The 20,183-nt window shown below is 39.5% G+C and overlaps 2 protein-coding genes and 3 non-coding genes across 8 annotated transcripts in view; 4 read left to right on the forward strand and 1 right to left on the reverse strand.

The window, feature by feature from the left end:
- LOC104448727 (NAC domain-containing protein 37) overlaps positions 1-6,145 on the reverse strand; it is a 73,461-nt gene extending 67,316 nt beyond the window's left edge. Inside the window, exons 1-5 of the mRNA XM_039315776.1 lie at positions 6,071-6,145; positions 5,103-5,168; positions 4,781-5,010; positions 4,501-4,671; positions 3,607-3,934 (exon numbers count right to left, since the gene is read on the reverse strand). Of these exons, the coding sequence (XP_039171710.1) occupies positions 3,607-3,934; positions 4,501-4,671; positions 4,781-4,981 (700 nt within the window). The 5' untranslated portion in view covers positions 4,982-5,010; positions 5,103-5,168; positions 6,071-6,145. The remainder of the gene's footprint in view (positions 1-3,606; positions 3,935-4,500; positions 4,672-4,780; positions 5,011-5,102; positions 5,169-6,070) is intronic.
- A 7,497-nt stretch (positions 6,146-13,642) lies between these two features.
- Positions 13,643-17,323, forward strand: LOC104448731 (methyltransferase-like protein 2). Of its 4 annotated transcripts, none has more exons than XR_726425.3 (10): positions 13,643-14,006; positions 14,111-14,333; positions 14,872-15,011; positions 15,150-15,183; positions 15,363-15,438; positions 15,715-15,892; positions 15,978-16,067; positions 16,161-16,260; positions 16,443-16,656; positions 16,792-17,323. XR_726425.3 is itself a non-coding variant. In XM_010062614.3 (9 exons), the coding sequence occupies exons 1-9, from the start codon at positions 13,719-13,721 to the stop codon at positions 16,595-16,597; spliced, it is 1,284 nt and encodes a 427-aa protein (XP_010060916.2). In that variant the 5' UTR covers positions 13,643-13,718; the 3' UTR covers positions 16,598-17,252. The 4 variants fall into 4 exon arrangements, 2 of the variants coding, with proteins under 2 accessions (XP_010060916.2, XP_039170949.1); XR_726426.3 differs by having other exon boundaries at positions 16,796-17,323; XM_010062614.3 differs by having other exon boundaries at positions 16,443-17,252.
- A 610-nt stretch (positions 17,324-17,933) lies between these two features.
- Positions 17,934-18,005, forward strand: TRNAD-GUC. The gene has a single exon. It is a non-coding gene; the product is annotated as a tRNA-Asp (tRNA).
- A 529-nt stretch (positions 18,006-18,534) lies between these two features.
- On the forward strand, positions 18,535-18,606 carry TRNAD-GUC. The gene has a single exon. It is a non-coding gene; the product is annotated as a tRNA-Asp (tRNA).
- A 474-nt stretch (positions 18,607-19,080) lies between these two features.
- On the forward strand, positions 19,081-19,152 carry TRNAD-GUC. The gene has a single exon. It is a non-coding gene; the product is annotated as a tRNA-Asp (tRNA).
- Positions 19,153-20,183: the final 1,031 nt, after the last annotated feature.

Here is a 20,183-nt window from a genome sequence, read left to right on the forward strand (position 1 = left end):
GAGATAAATCAATTGGTTTATTACCAAATTCAAAGGAATTAATTATTACCAAGGCCAAATCAATTTAGGAAGACCTCCCAATTACCTAAAGATTTGATTGTATGGGCGACCAAATCTCCGGTGATTGTGTCCATCAATTCTAACGGCCAATTGATCCTCTTTAAGATCCTCCAACGGCTAGTTTAAAGATTGAAAACTACATAAGAAAATCAATACATGTTGCAGGACATAAGGGGGAAGAGCGAGAAAGTTACAAACATTGATATAGTCACATTCTATTTGATTACTACAATCGTGCTTATATCCAAGTTATGTTATACTCTTTAGAGAGTTGTTCCTAATTGTAATACGTGACTTGAGCATTGTACAACTATGTTAGCAGTGCTTGATCAATGTTACAACTTTAAGTAGAAACAACACACATTATGTTGTAACTACTCAAGAGATAATTATTGGATTCTAACCTCATTAGTAGTTGTTAATCTGGGAGAGTGTGCATAGGCTTAATCTAAGTCGAATTACTGTAAATCTACATGCATTATCCCTCTGCCTTTTAATTTAACTATTTCATAGAAGCACCACCCTAAATATTAGCAGCTCATTCTAGCATATATCAAACTAAAGGTCATCTATTCAAATGTCACAAATTGCATGTAAATCACTTTGAGTCAAGGTCACATGTTCATAGGCCAAATACCCAACGGTATCCCAACCTTTAACTTCAGCCTTAATTATGCCATAATTTTATTTTTTTTGTCTAATAAAATATTCAAACTTTAGGTCAAGTCCTAAATTTACTATAAAGATTTTTTTCTCTTATAAAAAATTCTCAACATTAGATCCGGTCCCAATACTACCATAAACTTCTTCTTTTTTCCATAGTAAACCACCAATTTTTACTAGACTCCCATCACATTAACCATTCATCCAATATCGCCCTTATTGGTATGTCATTGCTATAGTTTTTCCCTACATTTCAAATCCCAAAAGGCGTCTTTTGGAGATGAATTTCCACATCGCCCAAATGGTATCTTCTTGGATCTAAAATTTGGATAAAATTAGACCAATTAGAGTTGGCTTCCTTTAATTACTCTTACTTTTAAGAAAGTTTTCCTTCCATCTTGTCTGGGAATGTTTGATTTTGCGCTCAATCTTCAATCTCTTGTGCTGAGAGTCTTCCATCTCGTGTGATTGGAGAGCTCGCGCTTGGGACACTCCACTTAGGATGCTCGAACAGCTCGTGCTCAAGAGTTTCTTATCTCTCAGTTGTCAACAAGAAACTTTTAATGAAGGAAGATTTAGTAAAAGTTGGTAAAATTGAGATTGGACGTAAAGTTGAGAATTTTTTATGATATTAGTCCATTCTAGCTACATATCAGAAGTCAGTGTTTGCGCTCGTACCTTGAATTACAGATAAAAAATGAAACAATGACCCCGATCGAGCATTTTGCAACGAATGTGAGAATCACAAATAAGATCTTTACGGTGCTGAGTCGGGGCTCGTCATCATTGCCCCGCCCCTTGTCTAATGTAAGAATCTCATCCTCGCATAACGTAAGATCGCTATGGTCCCGGGATTTCTATGTAGTGGATTCACATGAAACGCTTGCGTGCTAAGGTCGGTCCCTGTCCAGAGAGATAGGAAGTTCAAAAAGATGACATGTCGATTTTGTCATTTTCCCTTTACTAAAGTGCAGCGCATTTGGTCAACTTTCTTTCGGCATCGCAGTGCTCTGGAAGGGTTACCAATCTTTTCAGCTCTTGCGCACGCAACGCGCCATCCGCTTGCGCAATGCGTGCGCACCGCACCATGGGCCTAAATTTAACCCGAATTCCACCGGGCACGTGTATGGTTTGATTTATCCGGACAACTGATGCCAATGCCTGGATCACATGACCCAAGCCGAATCTGCTGCATTCAGGCAACCCCTGTCGGTCATCACCCGGGATCCCTCGATGAGCCGATGATGGGGTCGCGTGGAGCTGGCAATCAACAACAACAGCCAGGCGACCTCAATGATCGGCAGCCGTGATCAAGCAATTATAATTATCACCTATATGGGTCTTACAATCCTTATTAGGTGTCGTAGAGAGCACCGTTGCGGTGCAATTTCGCCAAGTGCATTGTAAAGACTATTCTGCAACCGATATTGCTGCGGAAAACCCGCACAGAATTTTCTTTAGGCGACACGATGACGGTGCCTGCCATAAGGCAGGGCTACTCAAGGTCCAATCGGATGCATTACTCAAGGTCCAGAGGCAGAGAAAAAGGAAAGTCGGGCCATCATAAGCCCAGAACTTATCACTAAATCTTCGTTGATGAAGCTGAACCATACACGTTTTGCCTAATGATACGGCATCGAACTGATGTTTCATGTACTCAAAGCTTTCAAGTCGCAAAAAAACAGGGGAAACGCTACTTTTATACTATTAATATATACCAACCAAACAGGTACTTGAAATCAAGCTAGGCTTAGAAAAAACAGATCTGTCTCCGGCATTGAATAAATAAAACCATTTCCCCCTATGCCATAATCCACTAAATAGTCTTGGGTGGTAGATGCCACCTCAATGTACCCACGATTATTCCGTCCAATAGCATATAGTATGTACAAAGAATCCACCCCGAGAAGTAGAATGTATCCAAACAACATCTGTGCAGGTGGTAGGATTGCCGACCTACTTCATCAAAACTTTTCCTCGACTCCATGCCCCATCTGTGACTCTGAGTACTGAAGAGATGAACTAGAATGGCATGAAGCATAGGTACTTCTTCCGCAGCTTCTTGAATGCTCCATCAGTCTTCCTTCTTCCGCCAGGACCAGGAGAAGGTGCTCGGCCGCTGTTTGACCCGTCGCTACTCTGAGAACTCGATGTTGGAAGGTACTTCCTCTTGAGCTTTTTCAACCTTCCATCTGTCTTGTTTCTTCCATCAGCAGATGGTGTCTGGCTACTGTCCGACAGTTGGCGGCTCTGAGAAGCTAAAGTCAATGGTGGACTGCCATCCCTATTGACTGGTTTGCCATCTCTGGCATTCTGTGAAGATCTCTTCGATAGGCAATCCTGTAAGTTAGCACCAGCTATTCAGGACCCTTCACTAAATGGTGATCTGAATGAAATCTTGTACTGATTTGGCAAGCTTTAGGATGAACAAAACAAGGCTTAGAAGGGGGAAATGAAGTAGATCTTTCGATCAAATTAATTTCCTTGTCATTAGCAGTCTAAATGCATCGAAATTACAAAATGATACATATAGGGATTCTAATGTCATAGGACCTTAAACTACACAATCACTGAACTTTCTTGATCAGACGGGCAAATTCCACTGCAATGACTAGAACTTAGGCAATACTGGTGTCAGTTAAGCTGGTCAATGATATTAATTACCAATTAGGCTACATTCTTAGCTATAACTAATCACTCACATATGTTCACATGAACTTAAGAAAATGTGTTCTCCTTTCTCATACGATGCAGACATAAAATGTGCAGGCCTTGAAGGTGATTGTCACCTTTAGAACGAGCAACATCAATGATCAGATGAGATAGAACCAGCAGTAGCTCCTCTCTATTGAAAACCAGATGCAAGGAGGCCAAAGAAGATACCTGAAATCACTGCTTGGACAACAAGGTCATCTGGTTTTGAAGAATCAGAGACATTAAGGTTGCAACCAGCATCCCTATGCTCTACATGATCTCCACTTTCAGCTTCTGAGTCCAGCATTGCGACCAGATAATCAAAGATTTCATCTGACAACATGGTCATGCAGCTTGAATTATCTGACCGGGAAGATGGCGATTGTTGAATGTCAAGGTCCAGCAATTCTAAGTAGTCACCAGACTCAATATGATCCAGCTCAGGCAGACTTTCCATGGGATGGCTAGGAGAGAAACTGGATGCACGTCGCATAATATTGCGGGAAGTGGTGTTAACCTACAACAGATAAAAGTGTTAATGAGCCAGGAGATAGCAACATTCGGGAGGCAACAGCAGTGACTAGCGTCCATGTAACCAGGCACGAGGATGCATATTATTACAAGAAGCAAGAAATCCTTATTTTAGAGTCCAGACATCCAATCATGAGAAATTTATGGAAAAGATCATTTACAAGCATATTTCAATGGTGAAGACCATTCTTTTACAATAATATGAGCCAACTGATCCAAGGCACATAATGGTAGTTACTGATAATCTCAACCACAACTTTCATGAGATCACTTGGCAATTGAAACGTGACTATAGTTATCTCAGAACTTCCCTGTTCTTCTCATGATTGATGCAGCAAGTTTACATTTTCTGATCAATTGAACTAATTTTCAGTTAGTGAACATAATGCGCTTATTTTGATGCTTCAGCATCTTGAAAATTCACAACCGTAAGTCATTCTGAGTAGTAAATTTATATATTTTCCAATGTTAACTAGGCGTTGCTAATCAATCTAATTTTATTCAAGAATTTAGGAAGAACCAAGCAACCACAAAGAAGTCCGTAAGGCACACCTGCATCTGGTTTGTTACACATTGCTCGGTAGGTATGTTGAAATTATCTGGAGGCAGTGAGTAAAGGTAGTTGTCTCTACAGAACTCAGTACCCACAGCATTTTGCAGCATTTTACTGTCAGATAGTGGCGAGCTGCTACTGCGGAAGACTTTGCATAGCGATTTCGCGTCCTGCACAAAATCCAACCCAAACTAGTTGTTGACTGGCAGTATGATTATGGTGGGGGGAGGAAAAATGCATCAGTGAATTAGTGTAGACAATGTGGAATTTGGGTAATACCTTTGCCGAAAGAGCTTCTCCTGACACCTTCGAAGTCATATAGTACTCCAGCATCGACCAATTAGTTTTTTCAACTTTCGGGCCTCGTCCTTCGTAGAATTCATGAGTTTCTTCCCAACCATTGATGAAAGCATCACCAAATATCTCACGGGGTTCTCCTCTAGGTATCCAGAATCCACCTTCTGCCCCCTTGTTCTCCATTGAGTTCGTGAAGTACCACGTATTTTCAGCTAAGATCAATTGTGGCAAGTAATGTTAGTCAACATGTGCAATCTTTTAGCACAACACTGGCAGGTAAAGAGGAGCTTGAGGACCAGATCACCTGGCAAAGTTTCAGGCAGACAGTTGAAAGGATTCACATCCGTTATCACATTTGCCGGAACAAAGTCTGCACGAGCCATGAGAAACATGAATTTGAAGAGCTCCTCATTTGAACTGATATTTTTAATATCGAACAGAGGGGCGACAGCTGGAGGACACATCTCGAGCAATATCAGAGAAAGGCGAAATTGTTCAGCGAGCAAACTTCTTCCTGAACCGAGCACAAATGGAAAGTCAATGATGGTAACAAAATACGGTCATCAGAAGCACGGACGAGAGGCCATAGACTAATCTATTAGCCTGCAGAAATGTTATTCTACTTCGAGTCCTCAAAATCATTGCAAAGAACTAAGGAGAAAAAAATGTAGCGGATACCCAAAAAGCAGAACAGTTTTCTTTGATAATTCTCTCCACCAGACCCGGCGCAACCCAAGTTTTCATTTCAAGAACCCTCTCAAACAACAATTTCAGAGCAGAATCAGAAGCAGTTGCCAAAAAAAAAAAAAAAAAAAAAGGGCACCCGGGAGAGATCGGACTAAAAATGATTTATAAGGCAATTGGATGGTGTCAACAAATTATCGAAAACATTCTTTAGCTCGCAAGATACGTCAATCAACGCGCGAATGAACGTGGATATCGACGGCGAGCTACAACATTCATAGGCTCAGACAGAGTAAACCAGAGACGAGATGCAGAGCTATTGAACAAAAACAGCAGGTATCAGCTCCATTCGAGCCTGAACGAAAGAAAGACGAACTAACTAGTTGAATTAAATCAACTGCCATGGCCACTAAGCGCGGGAGCTTCTGCTGCTGATGCTGAACACAGAAACTACCCGCCTTCCAATAATTGACTAGGGACAGCAGCAGAAAGGCGAACCGATCCAGCTAAACAGATGCGCCGGCATCGAAGTCGAAACGAAAGCTACGAAATAGCGTGAAGGGAAATGAATCGGGTCGAATTTCTAACCTGGAGGAGATGATGACGACGGGGGAGGAGGAGGAGGAGGAGGAGAAGAGCAACCAGCCACGGCTCGAAATTCCTTAGCCTGTATTCAACAGGGGAGGGGTGGTTTGAACGGTGGTATTTATAGGCTTTTCCTTGCCCTTTCTTTTAATCCGGAATTAAACCGTGGTTAATCATGCCAACGTGTCATCGCAGATGAGTAACCACGTCGATTGGCACCCGGAACGGGGTCATTTATCTGACTTATAGCCAAAAGAAGAAATGAGCAGCCCTAAATAGAAATCTGTCTCAAATCAACGAACATTTGCATTTCTCAAGAGAAATATTGCACATTTTTTCGAATTTTCCCGGTACGCGTGGATAGTTTTGTTGGGAAATATTTTTGTTGAGTGGTGGCATTTGACACTTCTTCATATGCTGCTCACATGATAATTTGAATAGAATCATTCAATCATCTTATTATGGGATGTAAATTTTAAGAATATAAATTAGTTGTTGAATTTCCATGAAATTTGCAATTTAAGTTATAAACTTAGGTTATAATTATTTGATGCATCAATTACTATTTCCAAGGAGAAGATGCATTTTAATTGGAATTTGATAAGTTTTTGGACGAATCAAAAGATAAATAATATGTTCAATAGACCTAGTGAGCACATTTAAAACACTCGATTATACATCTCACTAGATCTACTTGTTTGAATTTTAATAAAATCAAAATGCATTTTTTACTTTCTCGCTGAAATGTAAAAACTACAAAAAAAAAAAAAAAAAGTTATATGTGAACCTTAGCATCAATATTTGAATATTGTGAAATTTCAAGAGTTTCCAATTTAAGAAAAGCCAAAATGTGCAAACTGTGAAATTTAAACTAAGTAAAAATTAAAACCCAATCCATATAGGTTAAATAGTCTTGGATGAAAGGTCTATTTCTCAGTGATTGATCAAAGCTTTTCCTGCTAAAACTTAAAATATTATCCAAAATTCAAAAAATTAATAATAATGTCGCATGTAGATTAAAATGTCTGTATTTATAAATTGGGAAAGTTTCGAACTTTCGGGATCAAAAAGATTTATTGTGCGTCTGTCGGAAAATTTAGCTTAATTTAAAAATAAAAGGTAATAGTTAATTAGCCACATGATTGGTGAAGTCATGGCAAGCGTCCCTCGCAAGCCATTCGTTCGTGAACCTTCTGACTGAGCAATCGCCGCGATGACTAAAGCAGTGGGGCCCGCGGTGACAACTAGCTGGACCGCGATGGCGACGGTCTCAGAGATCATCGTAATCAGTCCAGTAATAGCTCGACATGTGGAAAGAACAGGTTGTCCCTGTCGTGACGTCATGGTGGGCCCCCAACGGCTCGGTCGGTTGTTTCTACGAAGTTTCAGTGGCTAGTTGGACTAGCCGTAGATAAAGTCGTATTTTCATATTGCTTTGGAAATTTAGGAGGGCGAAGATGGTAGGAGATGACTTTGGGTTGGGAGCTGGACGATTTGAATTGACTAGTGTGAATTCTATTAGAAAAGAACGGAATTCGCCGGCTTGGTGATAAGGTAGCGGCTGTGATATCATGTGCATGTTATCTCTTAGTCAAAAGGCACATTAAGAATATGTATTTCTTAAGTTTGAATTAATGTGATGTGATCGAGAATGAAGCGGTGGTTGGAGATAGTTGATTAAATTAATTTAACCAACACATCTAACAATGTGGCCCATATGGATTTGTCTTGATTTGGCATACATTTTGTCTCCGATGATATGGTAATGAACACAGTTTGGTGGTCCTTTTGAGAGAATTTGATCAATGAGAATTTCTTAATTTAGTAACACTATTATTTTCACTTGTAGAATAAACCTATCAACTTTTTTATTATGTTGAGTTAGGTCTTGGGTTTACCTACTACCGCTACCAATAGACAGGTTTGAACTAAGCTCACTAGAGCCCAAACCTTAGGAATTCGTGAAATCGGACATTTAGTCTTTGAATTTGTACTTTTTTTTTTTAATCAAGTCATTTGGACTTTTGATTTGTTTAACTAAGTCCTGAACTTGCCAAGAGTTTTGGCATTGAAATATCAAGTGTAGCATTCATGTCGAGAAATATATTAAAATAAGGTTCCTTTTGTCATCATTCCTTTATTAAAGTAGGCATTGCATGTAGGCAAAGCCCTCTTTGCTTCCTCCTATGTTGTTTTTTCCTTCTCGTCTTGATCCCGTCTCCCAGGATGAGGTGTGCTGACACCAAAAGTCGTAGCTCCTCAAGGCAATCAAAAATCTTCTTTTCCTGCGACTTTGGCGTTCGGCATAGCACGTGGTGCATGATTGTCCTAGACGGCATTGAACCGGCTTGGCCACTTTACTTTCTTAATCCCACTAGTAGGGCCATTGATCAAAACGAAACTTCAACCCAAAATTAACTTCATCATGTCGATTTTACTTAGCATGATGGGTTGACTTTCGATATTGTTGCTCCGTGAAAAACTAACAATAAAAAAGAGAGTCATGCCCATCTAGAAATTATTATGTGAATTTAAAACATTCGTTAAAAAAGAGGCCGCCGATGACCTCTCGAAGAGATACCATCGATGCCCATCGACAAATTAGTATAGGAGCGTAGTACATATACTGAACTAAATTTGAATAGCTAAAGATGGTGACTTCTACGTGGGCTTCACGCACCAAATTAGATGGTCCACATTTAATTCAGTGTATGTTTTGAAATACTTGCTCGTGCTTGTCATACCAAATATATACATGAAGCAGGGAACAAATCAATGATAGCTCCAGTTACTCACGGTATCCTATGGCGATTAAATCTATTATCTTTCCCGAGTTCACAATTTCAGTGATGCAAGAGCATCAAATTACACTAAAAACCGTTTGATGTTTATGCATTCAAAGGAGATTTTGGCCACAACATGATCCAATGGGTCGAGCAAGGAGAAAGTTTATAATACAAAATTTCTAGGAATTGAAGAATTAAAGCTATTTCAATTGATCAAAGGTTAGAGGGCTATTTCCTAATTAAGTATGTTTCTAATATGAGTATGTTGCTTAGTTCAAGTTGGTTTCCTAATTTGATATCTCCTGATTTAGTATTTCTTAGTTTGATGTTTCCTAACATAATGTCTCCTAGTTTGACATTTCCTGATATAACGTTTCCTAATTTGATGTTTCTTAATTTAGTATTTCCTTGTTCGATGTTGCCTAGCTTAACGTTTCCTAGTTTAACGTTTCCTAGTTTAGTGTTTTTTAGTTTAATGTCCTAGTTCCTCTATAGATAAGAGGAGCATTTTCAAAATTTAAGCATTCAGATTTTTTAGTTGATATATATATAAAAAAATTTCTCAAGTGAGTGACTCATTTGGTTTTTAATTCAATTCATTGGCGGTGAGCCTTAAAGTTCCTTTATCTTTATTGGTGAGATATACCTTTATACATTAAAGGTGAACTATTCTATCCTAATCTTATTTTCCCTCAAACTCATCAAACACTTTCGTTCGGCCAAACAAATTTAACAATCTCACCCAAACTCATCATGCATTTTGCAAAGTACAAGATATTTGCGCAGCCCAAATTGTCATGACCCTCTTGAGATGAACCATCAATGGAAAGCTGCCAGATTACTAATTAAGTATGACTGGTTCGTTTGACGAGGCAATAAATATGCTTACCACAAACCCAGCATCAATTCATATTATTTTGGAGCCGCTACTAAGAAATCCAAGTAAGACAAGGAGTTTGTCTTACTTTTATGGATCATATAGATTTTGAATTTGAGGACTTAATTACTATCGATTAACTCTAATGCCTTTTCAGTACTTTTTTTTTCTTTAATGAAAATATTTGCAGGCGATCTTTTTTATCAATCTCTTAAACCTATGAACGTGATCGATCATGCACGGTGTGCAGACAATAAAAATAACACTCAATAGTCAAAGTCGTACATAAATTGCAAGAAAAATTAAAGAACCTGAAATGTACAAAGCAACATTAAGCAAAAGCCTCGTCATCAAGCTCGAGACAAGGTCCTATGGGTCACGTTTGTTTCAGCTTAAATATAAAGTCTTCAGATTAAAGGAGTTTTTTGAAAGGCAAATAACATGCGTTAATATATAACTTTGGAAATCAATTTTAGTTTAAATATTATTTATAAAAAGTACACTTGAAAAGAACTTTAAGGATATATTTTAAAATAATAATAATAATAATAATAATAATAATAATAATAATAATAATAATAATAATAATAATAAATCTACTTGTGGCTGTGGGCGATGGTTAGTCATGGACGAAGGCTACCTCGGGTCACGCAACCCCTAGCAACCCCAAGTGGCCTTTGTCGAAGGTCATGCAACCTTTAGCAAGGGCCGCTATTGGTAGATCTGGCTCGCCGATAGCTAGAGCACTTTGCCCGCAATGTCATGCAAAGCAAAGGCATTTATGAAATTATGAAAGTTTAGCTAGGGCAAAGTCGAAAAAGAATTATTAGCATTTCTAAAATGCTAAAACTTGAAGTTCATCCAGACTGGCCTTGGACTAAGGGAATTTAGAGGACTTTGAAAATGCAATGCATTTCCCTTAAGCTTTCCATATATTTTGTCAAATGCCTCAACATTTGCCTATTGGCTTTTCGAGGGAATATTGTTCCCAAATGCAGCATAAGAATCAACAAATAAAGATGCAATAATATAAATGCCTGGCCTGGATGACGCATCTAGGACATGAACGACTAGACATGAATCATCTAACTAACGCGTTCTCATTGCCATAATGCAAAAGTATTTAATATGCAACTTAGTTTAATCTGTTTGGATTTTTTTACATCTAATCAACATGGTAAATTCGAAATTAACCTCCTAAAATAATTATATGGCCAAAACCTATACGTGCAGTGAATGATGAACGTAACTTAAATTGTTTGCTGATGTGCATGACTTAATATTACTAAATGACACTCGTAGATGTGGGCTAATGAATTATATGAATCAATGAATAACACGAATTAATGCCACAATCACCTAAATGAGACATCAAACTATGTTTTCATTTTCTTGATTAGGACCATGAGTATGCATGCAACTAAATAAATATCCATGAAATAAGATTAATTTAAAAAAATAACACAAATAAATAGCCTAATATAAACTCCTAAATGCTGAATGATGTGTATACTAAACTATATAAAAATAAACATGAAGAAATGCACTAGTGCAATGACTAGTCAAATGTAGCCCAGACGCAATGTGCCGTGGACGAAATTCTTAAAGTAAAATGACATGTGTATTCTAAACTATCATGCATAACCTTAGTCACCATCCAACACGCGTAATGAATATTATTCTATGTGAGATATGATTAAACATAAAAGAACCCTAGATGTAGCTTATATGTAATACCAGTCTAAATCAATCCCTAAAGATCATAACATGGTCATGATTTTTCTATATTACGTGACATGCATGATATGACTTAAACTAACATGCATCTAACTAACATAAACTCCAAAATTAAAGAATGTTATGCAACACATGTAAATAATCAGATAAATGCAACCTATATGAGATGCTAATCAAAATTGAATTGCAAGGACTGTGACTCTTTAAATGATGTATAATGTACAACATGAATATCGATTATTCTCATAATGCAATCTATATGGAATGCTATATTATTGATGAGTTTAAGAAAAAAGATATTATACCCAAGGAAAACTACATGTGACCAAAATTCATGCATTAATTTTTAAACATGTAAGACCTAGATTACAACATGATAAACAATGCCATATTAAACCTACACGAAAGCACTATTATCCAATGTTTCCTATTATGCAAAACCTGATCAAGAATATCAAGATTTATACATGACATGCCAAGAACATGCCACTTGATACAAGAATTATTGAGAATTATTAAGAGGCGTCGATATCAATCAAAGCTCATCAAGATTAGTCAAGAATACCCATGATTATTATTCAAGATGATTTGAGACTATTAAAAAATATGCAAGGCAATCAAGAATCATCAAGGATCGTGCAATACCGTTTATATTTAACATTACTAACATTCTTAATTATGAAAATTTGAAATATAGTGCCCTTGACATTATACTTGCACGAAATAAAAACTATCGATACTAAATACGATGTATGAACAACTACGATTAAGAGTCTGATCTTTTGGCTCAAAGATCCAATTCTCTAATATAATATGCAATGAATTATGCAAAGGGAACCTAAGGGATTACGACAACTATATATTAAACATGGAATGGCATAAAATTGAAACATTATGCATTGTTCAATCACATGTCACCGATTTTGTTCTTACCAACCCTACCTTGATCATAACCCCAAAGACGCCAAGTGAGATCATAGAAAGGAGGGGCGGCCGTTAAAGACGTCGGGAAAATCCCTATGATGATTCGAAGATAACAAAATAATCAAAGATTACTAATGCATGTATTATTTGAGTAAGACTTGGTGAGAGATGCACAAATCAAAATACAAATGGTGTCCTAATAGGATTGTCTAAAGATTAGGAGTTCTCTGTCAAGGGTGAAGAAGGCATTGGGGGGGTAGAGATGTCTACAAGCAAGAGGAGGTACTGGAATAGAAGGTGAGCAAGCCTAGACGATGAGTTCGGTAAAGCTTGGAGATACCATGAATCGGTGAACAACTAGGTAGAGCCAGGATTGTTAATATGCTTAGAAGGATCGGAAGATAGAAGCTTCAGTGAAGTTGATATCCTTCCCAATTAAAAAGGTATCCCAATTAAAAAGTGAAAGATTGTTGATAACTGGATGAACCTTTATAAAAGTGAACAAGTCATGATGAATGGGAAGTTTGTGGAGATTTGCAAATACCAAACAAGGTGAACAATTTATTTAGTCTTGATACACTGAGATATTGAGTAAGACCAATAAATGACGATTTGTAAGTTGAATAGAAGCAAATAGCTTAGATATTCACACAGACTGTTGATATAGGTAGCCGACTTTATCAATTGAACATGCTTATAATGTATTTATTAGCCCCCTCTATCTATATACCAAAGGTTGCCAAGAATTTTCGCTAGTACCTTGAATTATAGATAAAAAAAGAAAAAGAAATAAAGACCCCTATCGAGCATTTTGTAGCAGACGTGAGAATCATGGTTAAGATATTTACAACGTATGTTGGGGCTCCTCATTCCTTATCTAATGTAAGAATCTCAATCTCGCACGACGTAAGATTGTTATGGCCGCATGATTTATATTTAGTGGATTTACACGAATCGCTTGCGTGCTGAGGTCGCTCCAATCCAAAGAGATAGAAAATTCAAAAACAGGACATGTCGCTGTTGTCATTTTCCCTTTTATTAAAAGTGCAGTGCATTTTGTGTCGCACTGCTCCCGAAGGGTTGCCGACATTTTCAGCTCTTGCGGACGCAACGTGTCGCGTCATCCGCTTGCGCAATGCGTGCGTAAGCATCCCGATCCAAGAAGGTGCCCATGGGCCTGAAAGATAACCCGAATTCCACCGGGTACCGGCCGAGACCCGACCCGCCCCGGACACCGCCTCTTCCATCTTCCCCCACGAGCCGGCGGCCGCCTCCTCGTCCTCCTCGAATCTTTGCTCCCCGCACCGGCCCGGCGCGTTCTACGGCGATGGGCGGCGACGGATCGGAGCCTCGCCGGAGCCTCTCCCTGTTCCTGGAATCCGGCGTTTACCGATTGGAGGGCTCGGGAGGCGCGGTGTTCGTCGACCCCGTACGCGTCCTGAACCGTGCTCTGGCGCGGTTCAGCATCTCCCCTTCCGCCTACTACTCCCGCTTCTTCGAGCCCGGACCGTCCGAAGCCGATCGCGGCGGGTCGAACGGGAGGAAACGGAAGCGCAGGGCGAGGAAGCCCCTCGTCCTCAACGACCGCGAACGGGTCGCCGCTCAGCGTCACCAGGCGAGTGTCGTGGAACGATGAATTTGGCGGATTTTGCGAGGTTTTCGAATGAAGGGATTAAACTGTTGTTTTGGATCTTCTTCTTTTTGTTGTGTTCATCGCAGGAGGCGAGGCCATTTTTGGTTAAGGCGCATGAAGCTTTAGTTGGAGCTACTGAGCTAAGGTCTCTCATGTTGAAGATGAAGGGCGAAGTCGCCACCGCGGAAGATCGAAAATTGGCGCCGCCCGGTGTTCCGCCGTCGTTTATCGAGATTGGGAGGCTCTGGCAAGCTCCTTTGTATGAGATAACGCTCAACTTCTCGCAAGAAAAGCCGACCGGAGATGGAGGTCCGCTTCATATTTCTAAAATCCCTGATTGTTGGTTGGTAATTATGGAAGAATGATATGTTGTGGGAAATGCTAGCTATGGTGGGGGAAGAGAAGTGTATGACACTAGTCTTATACGTTATATCAGTGAAGTTGAAGCCTTTAGATCAAGTTATGGTTGAGATTCATGAGCCGACCATTGCCGATTCATGTGGGTTGAATTGAATTTAGTGAATGGTCCTGCATTTTCTACAGCTTTGCCTCAAATGATTTTCTATAACCTTATTTCTCTCGGTCTGTCATTATAGCTCGAGAAGTAGAAAGAATTACACTTGACTGTTACATGTTTCTGTGGTCAATTAAAAAGAGTTTCCAACATCAAGTGTCGTGCTAATGACTTAAACAGACCGCTGCTGATCCATATCTCTGTCTCAACTTTGCAATGTTGAGATGCTTTTCAGTAATGGGGATTGATCCTTTCCATAGAGTATGCTTTATGTCAATCACTACCTCTACCTACCCATTTGTTCTTTATTTAAGAACTGTGGTGTTTTCTCAGGTCCTTCGATAATTCACAGCAAAGAGCAAAAAGTGATTCCTATATTCAATAACTTAGTTCATAACGGAACAAAGGATGATCTGGAGGCTGAGTTCCTTGGCAGTCAATATGTCATTCCTAGAGAAAGTTGCTTCTACATGGTATGTTGCCTCTCAAGTTCTTACTCCACTTTGGGAAGTGCAATAGCGTTTCCTTGAGCACTTCGTATTTGAAAAATAAAACTTAGTTTTTCTGACAACTTAACCCTTCCTTCTCTGTTTCGCATGTAATAATTGAAGTCCGATCTGCAGCAGATCCACAGAATGATTCCAGGTAATGGTGTGCTTGCTTTTGCTATTTGTTGTTGTTTACTGAGCACGTCAAAATATGCACGAAGATGCAATATAACGGGAACATTGAGACTTACCTGTTGAGCCTATTAGAAACTATGCTTGTTGTTTCATTTTGCATTTCGATCTGACAGTGGCTGAATGTCCGCTAATTTGATGCAGTTGAGGGTGATGCTCATTTCCATTTTATAGTGATAGATCCACCATGGGAAAATGGAAGTGCCCAGCAGAAGTCAAGGTGCTAATCACACTTTATGCAATGTGAAGCTTTCTGGGTTAAGACTTTGCAATATGCTGTTGATATCTGATGTTCAAAAATTAATTGTCAGGAAATTAATTTGTATTTCTAACCGCAACAGCCTAATGACACTATTCTTGCTTAAATGCGTAATAAACTTAGGTTGGTGCAGCTGGTTGTGTTTTTTCTTTTTTTTGGGGCGATTTTATGATTCTGAGTTTAGTCCATGTGGATATTTATTAATTGGGTCACTGATTTTCTCTCTTTTGAATACAGATATCCAACTTTGCCTAATAAATATTTCTTATCCCTCCCTGTTCAGCAACTTGCTCATAGAGAAGGAGCCCTTGTTGCCTTGTGGGTGACTAACAGGGAGAAGCTCCGTAATTTTGTTGAGAAAGAGCTATTTCCTGCATGGGGAGTCAAATTTTTAGCAACTTTTTACTGGTTAAAGGTGAATGAATATCTCTCTCTCTCTCTCTCTCTCGTAGAATCTGTCTATTGTTCCTTGATGCTGAGTTGGTACTTAACCACCTCAGGTGAAATCAGACGGATCTTTGATTTGTGACTTGGACCTATTCCATCACAGGCCATATGAATGTATTCTCTTGGGCTTCTGTGACAAGGAGGTAAGACTCGGCACCCTATTGCAGCTTATCATGTATATATTGGATTATTTCTCTTGAATTATCTATTTACTTTGCTCCCTTGGTGCTTTCTAGGGTATGGATCCTAGAGATCTGTCAAGATTAAGTACTATTCAAGATAAAAGAGTGTTGATGAGTGTGCCTGGGGATTACTCAAGGAAGCCCCCACTTGAAGGTACCCCTGCATATCTGTGTTTAATTGGCTATTCAGATTCATTTAGAAATACATCTTGTGGTAATTAATCTTCTTGTTTAAGTAGAACAGGTCTATTTTTATTTTAATATAGTTGAACAAGAGCATTTCCTATCATGCAATTGATGTAATTATAACGTTACTTTTTGCATCTTCTGTGCCAGAGCTGGTTCTTGAGTACATTCCAGGGACCAAGCCAGCACGGTGTGTTGAATTATTTGCTAGAGACATGAGGGCTGGATGGTGTTCTTGGGGGAATGAGCCACTGCACTTTCAAGAGATGAGATATTTTCAGAAGAGAGATGCAGATGATGCTTGATGTGGGCTTTATTTGCAACATTAGCAACCACAGGGAAGAAATCATCTCTCTTGCTTGCTGTAAGTTCTCTTGATGAAGTATGATTGCATATGTAGTGACATGTTGAAACCAAAGGCTTTCTTCAAGGGATTTTGGTAAACTATGGATGGATTTGATCACTGCCTGAAATTCACCATTTCCCCGGTATTCGCCAGATAGAACTCAAGAGGAGTTGGATTGACCAGAGAGATGATAAACAGCTGGAGGAGTTAGTAACACTTACTGGGGCTGCCACCTGTCAACCGGCCATGTGTTGGCCTAGCACGCATTGGCTGACAGATCGACAAATTATGAGTATGCACAGGGGGTTTCTGCTCCCTAGGCATTTTCGTTCAGTCACATTGTTAACCCATCTGGGCCGAGGTCGTTTTAACAAACGGCTACCAAGCGGCTCAATGGCGAGTGCACTATTACGGCCTGATTTTGTAATTATGACTGATAGTAGTGACAAAATTTTGTAGCTCGAATAGATTATGAATCTGTTTTCTTTTCCTATTTATTTGAGTAGTTCCCTAGGGCCATCTAATGATTAATATTGCAAAAGAAACAGAGTAGACTAGTTGATGCTGATGTTATAGAGAGAAAGGGAGGAACTTTTCATTCCTCTCGCTAGTAATGGTCTGTCATTTTGGATTCTCTTCATCCCGGCACTATTTTTCCTAAAGGAGAGTTTAATCTGCTTTTTCTCAAGTTTGGCTTGGGACTAGTGTTGATTCTGTGTCAAGAGTTTTTTGCGATCTGCTCCGATGTTTGTGCCCCCTGTCCTGTCATTGCAATTTCAGATTGAGAATGAACATATCGGCAGTGACCATATCGGCAGTCTGTGATCTCAGAGAGCCCGTGTTTTCCATGGCTTTCCTATTAGCATCAACAGCATTCCGGTCATGGACCAAAACTGCTGACCGGTCTGAAAAGAGACGTAACACCTGCTGACAAACTCCTTCTCTGAGCTCAGATAGGCACCGTTCAATGAATGTGTTTGATTAAGCTGAATACGGCGTGGCTTGGCTAACTTTCAGGTTAGCAGCGGCGCGACGGCTTTGTGGCAATTGTTCGAAGGTGACTAGAGTTTTCATGGGCGTTGTTGGTATATATCACTCTTTGGTCAAGCATAAAGATCCATTTCGGTTTCTTATAAGGTTGCTTCAAATGGTGTCATTCGTATGTTTCTAAAAATCAGGCTTTCAAGATTGACTAAAGCCCGATTGCGAATTCAAGAAGAATTGGAGAACCTAAAGGCCGAAGTTAGGGATTAACAATAAATTATTCTGGCATAATGCCACCGTCACCATCGCGTGTCGTTGTAGTATAGTGGTGAGTATCCCCGCCTGTCACGCGGGAGACCCGGGTTCGATCCCCGGCAACGGCGGTCTTCCTCCTATCTTCTTTGTTATAGGTCTAATTTTATATTTACTACTGAGCCATAGAAGAAGATGAGGATTTTATAGGGCAATTGTCACATTGCACCTGGCTTTCCTTATGTGTAAATTTCGTGACATTTTCAAATTGTACATTTAATTAATTGGGTCGGAATTATTCCCTTAGAACATATTACAATCTCAAGTGAAGATGAGGATTTTATAGGGCAATTGTCACATTGCACCTGGCTTTCCTTATGTGTAAATTTCGTGACATTTTCAAATTGTACATTTAATTAATTGGGTCGGAATTATTCCCTTAGAACATATTACAATCTCAAGTGACGAGTGGTGCTTTTTTAGTTATGATTATAGTAGACATAAGGTAAATAAATCGTAAACGGGATCCAAGCAATAAATATGCCGTTCTGGTACATTTTGTTTTCCGCGAGATTAGACTGGCAGCTGGTTCTTTATTGGGTCAAAGACTGTAATTATATTATAATAAATAATTTTAGATAGGTAAGGTTGAACATCAAAGTCGTTGTAGTATAGTGGTAAGTATTCCCGCCTGTCACGCGGGTGACCCGGGTTCGATCCCCGGCAACGGCGGTCTTCTTCCTATCTTCTTTTTTATAGGTCTAATTTTATATTTACTACTGAGCCATAGAAGAAGATGAGGATTTTATAGGGCAATTGTCACACTGCACCTGGCTTTCCTTTTGTGTAAATTTCACAACATTTTCAAATTGTACATTCAATTAATTGGGTCGGGAATTGTCACACTGCACCTGGCTTTCCTTTTGTGTAAATTTCACAACATTTTCAAATTGTACATTCAATTAATTGGGTCGGAATTATTCCCTTAGAACATATTACAATCTCAAGTGACGAGTGGTGCTTTTTTAGTTATGATTATAGTAGACATAAGGTAAATAAATCGCAAACGGGATCCAAGTAATAAATATGCCGTTCTGGTACATTTTGTTTTCCGCGAGATTAGACTGGCAGCTGGTCCTTTATTGGGTCAAAGACTGTACTTATATTATAATAAGTTATTTTAGATAGGTAAGGTTGAACATCAAAGTCGTTGTAGTATAGTGGTGAGTATTTCCGCCTGTCACGCGGGTGACCCGGGTTCGATCCCCGGCAACGGCGGTTTCCTTTTTACCCCTTTTTTTACGGGTTTAGTTTCATATTAATAATTTGGAAATAAATGAATGCGGACTTAAAGGTGTTTTCAACATAATTGGGGTCCCCTCTTATGCTAATTTTTATTTATTAGGTCAAATCTCTTGTTTTTTTATCCAAATTCTATAAAAACATTTTGAGTCTTATTCAAATCTTTGAATGCTATGAATTCTGAAAACCTTGGAACTGGCCCAATATGAGAACTAGAGACGGGACATGGAGTTAACAATTGTTTCACCTTGGGAAGCCCTTGCAAAGTATCGGGGAGTTATAAGCCACTATGGAGAAAATTCTTGTTGCGGATACGGACTCAAAGGCGTTTCCAGCATAATTGGGGTTCCCTTTGCCGCTAATTTTTATTTGGTTGTTCATACTTCTCATCGTTTATCCAAATTCTATGAACACATTCCAAGTCTTGTTCGGATCTTCAAATGCTATGACCCAATTCCAAAAATCCTACAACTGGCCCAATATAAGAACGGTAGATGGTACATGGACTTAACAGTTGTTTGGCCCTCGGAAGCCCTTTCAAAGTATCAGCGAGTGATAAACCACTGCGAGGAAAATTCCTCTTGCCAATGGGGAAAGATGCTTAAGGTACTATGAGATTGGGGCCGGCACCGGTCATGTTGTCGGATGGATCCTCTGCGCCTTGAGCTTGATGAGCAATTTGCCGGTTCGTGTCTGCAATTTGGGCTTCAAGTCGTGGTACGGTGCTCGGTCGTTTTCACCCCGGTAGCTCCACACACTATCTCCTGAAGGCTCAAATCGCCGAGTCACACGGGGCAAGATTCGCGGCCGTTTCCTTTCTCCGTAGAAGTTAGCACATATGCATTTTCGATCCATTTGAAGTATGTCGATTCGTGAGCATCTTAGGCGACCGCGAAGATCCCTTTTAAATAACTTTGACGTGCCTCGGCGATACATGCGTAGATCCTCGTTCGCAGACTTGGACTGGGTCATTTACTTGAATCAGATCGTGCTGTGTGTGAAACATA

The sequence above is a fragment of the Eucalyptus grandis genome, chromosome 6 (genome assembly GCF_016545825.1).
Source record: "Eucalyptus grandis isolate ANBG69807.140 chromosome 6, ASM1654582v1, whole genome shotgun sequence".
Taxonomy (NCBI): domain Eukaryota; kingdom Viridiplantae; phylum Streptophyta; class Magnoliopsida; order Myrtales; family Myrtaceae; genus Eucalyptus; species Eucalyptus grandis.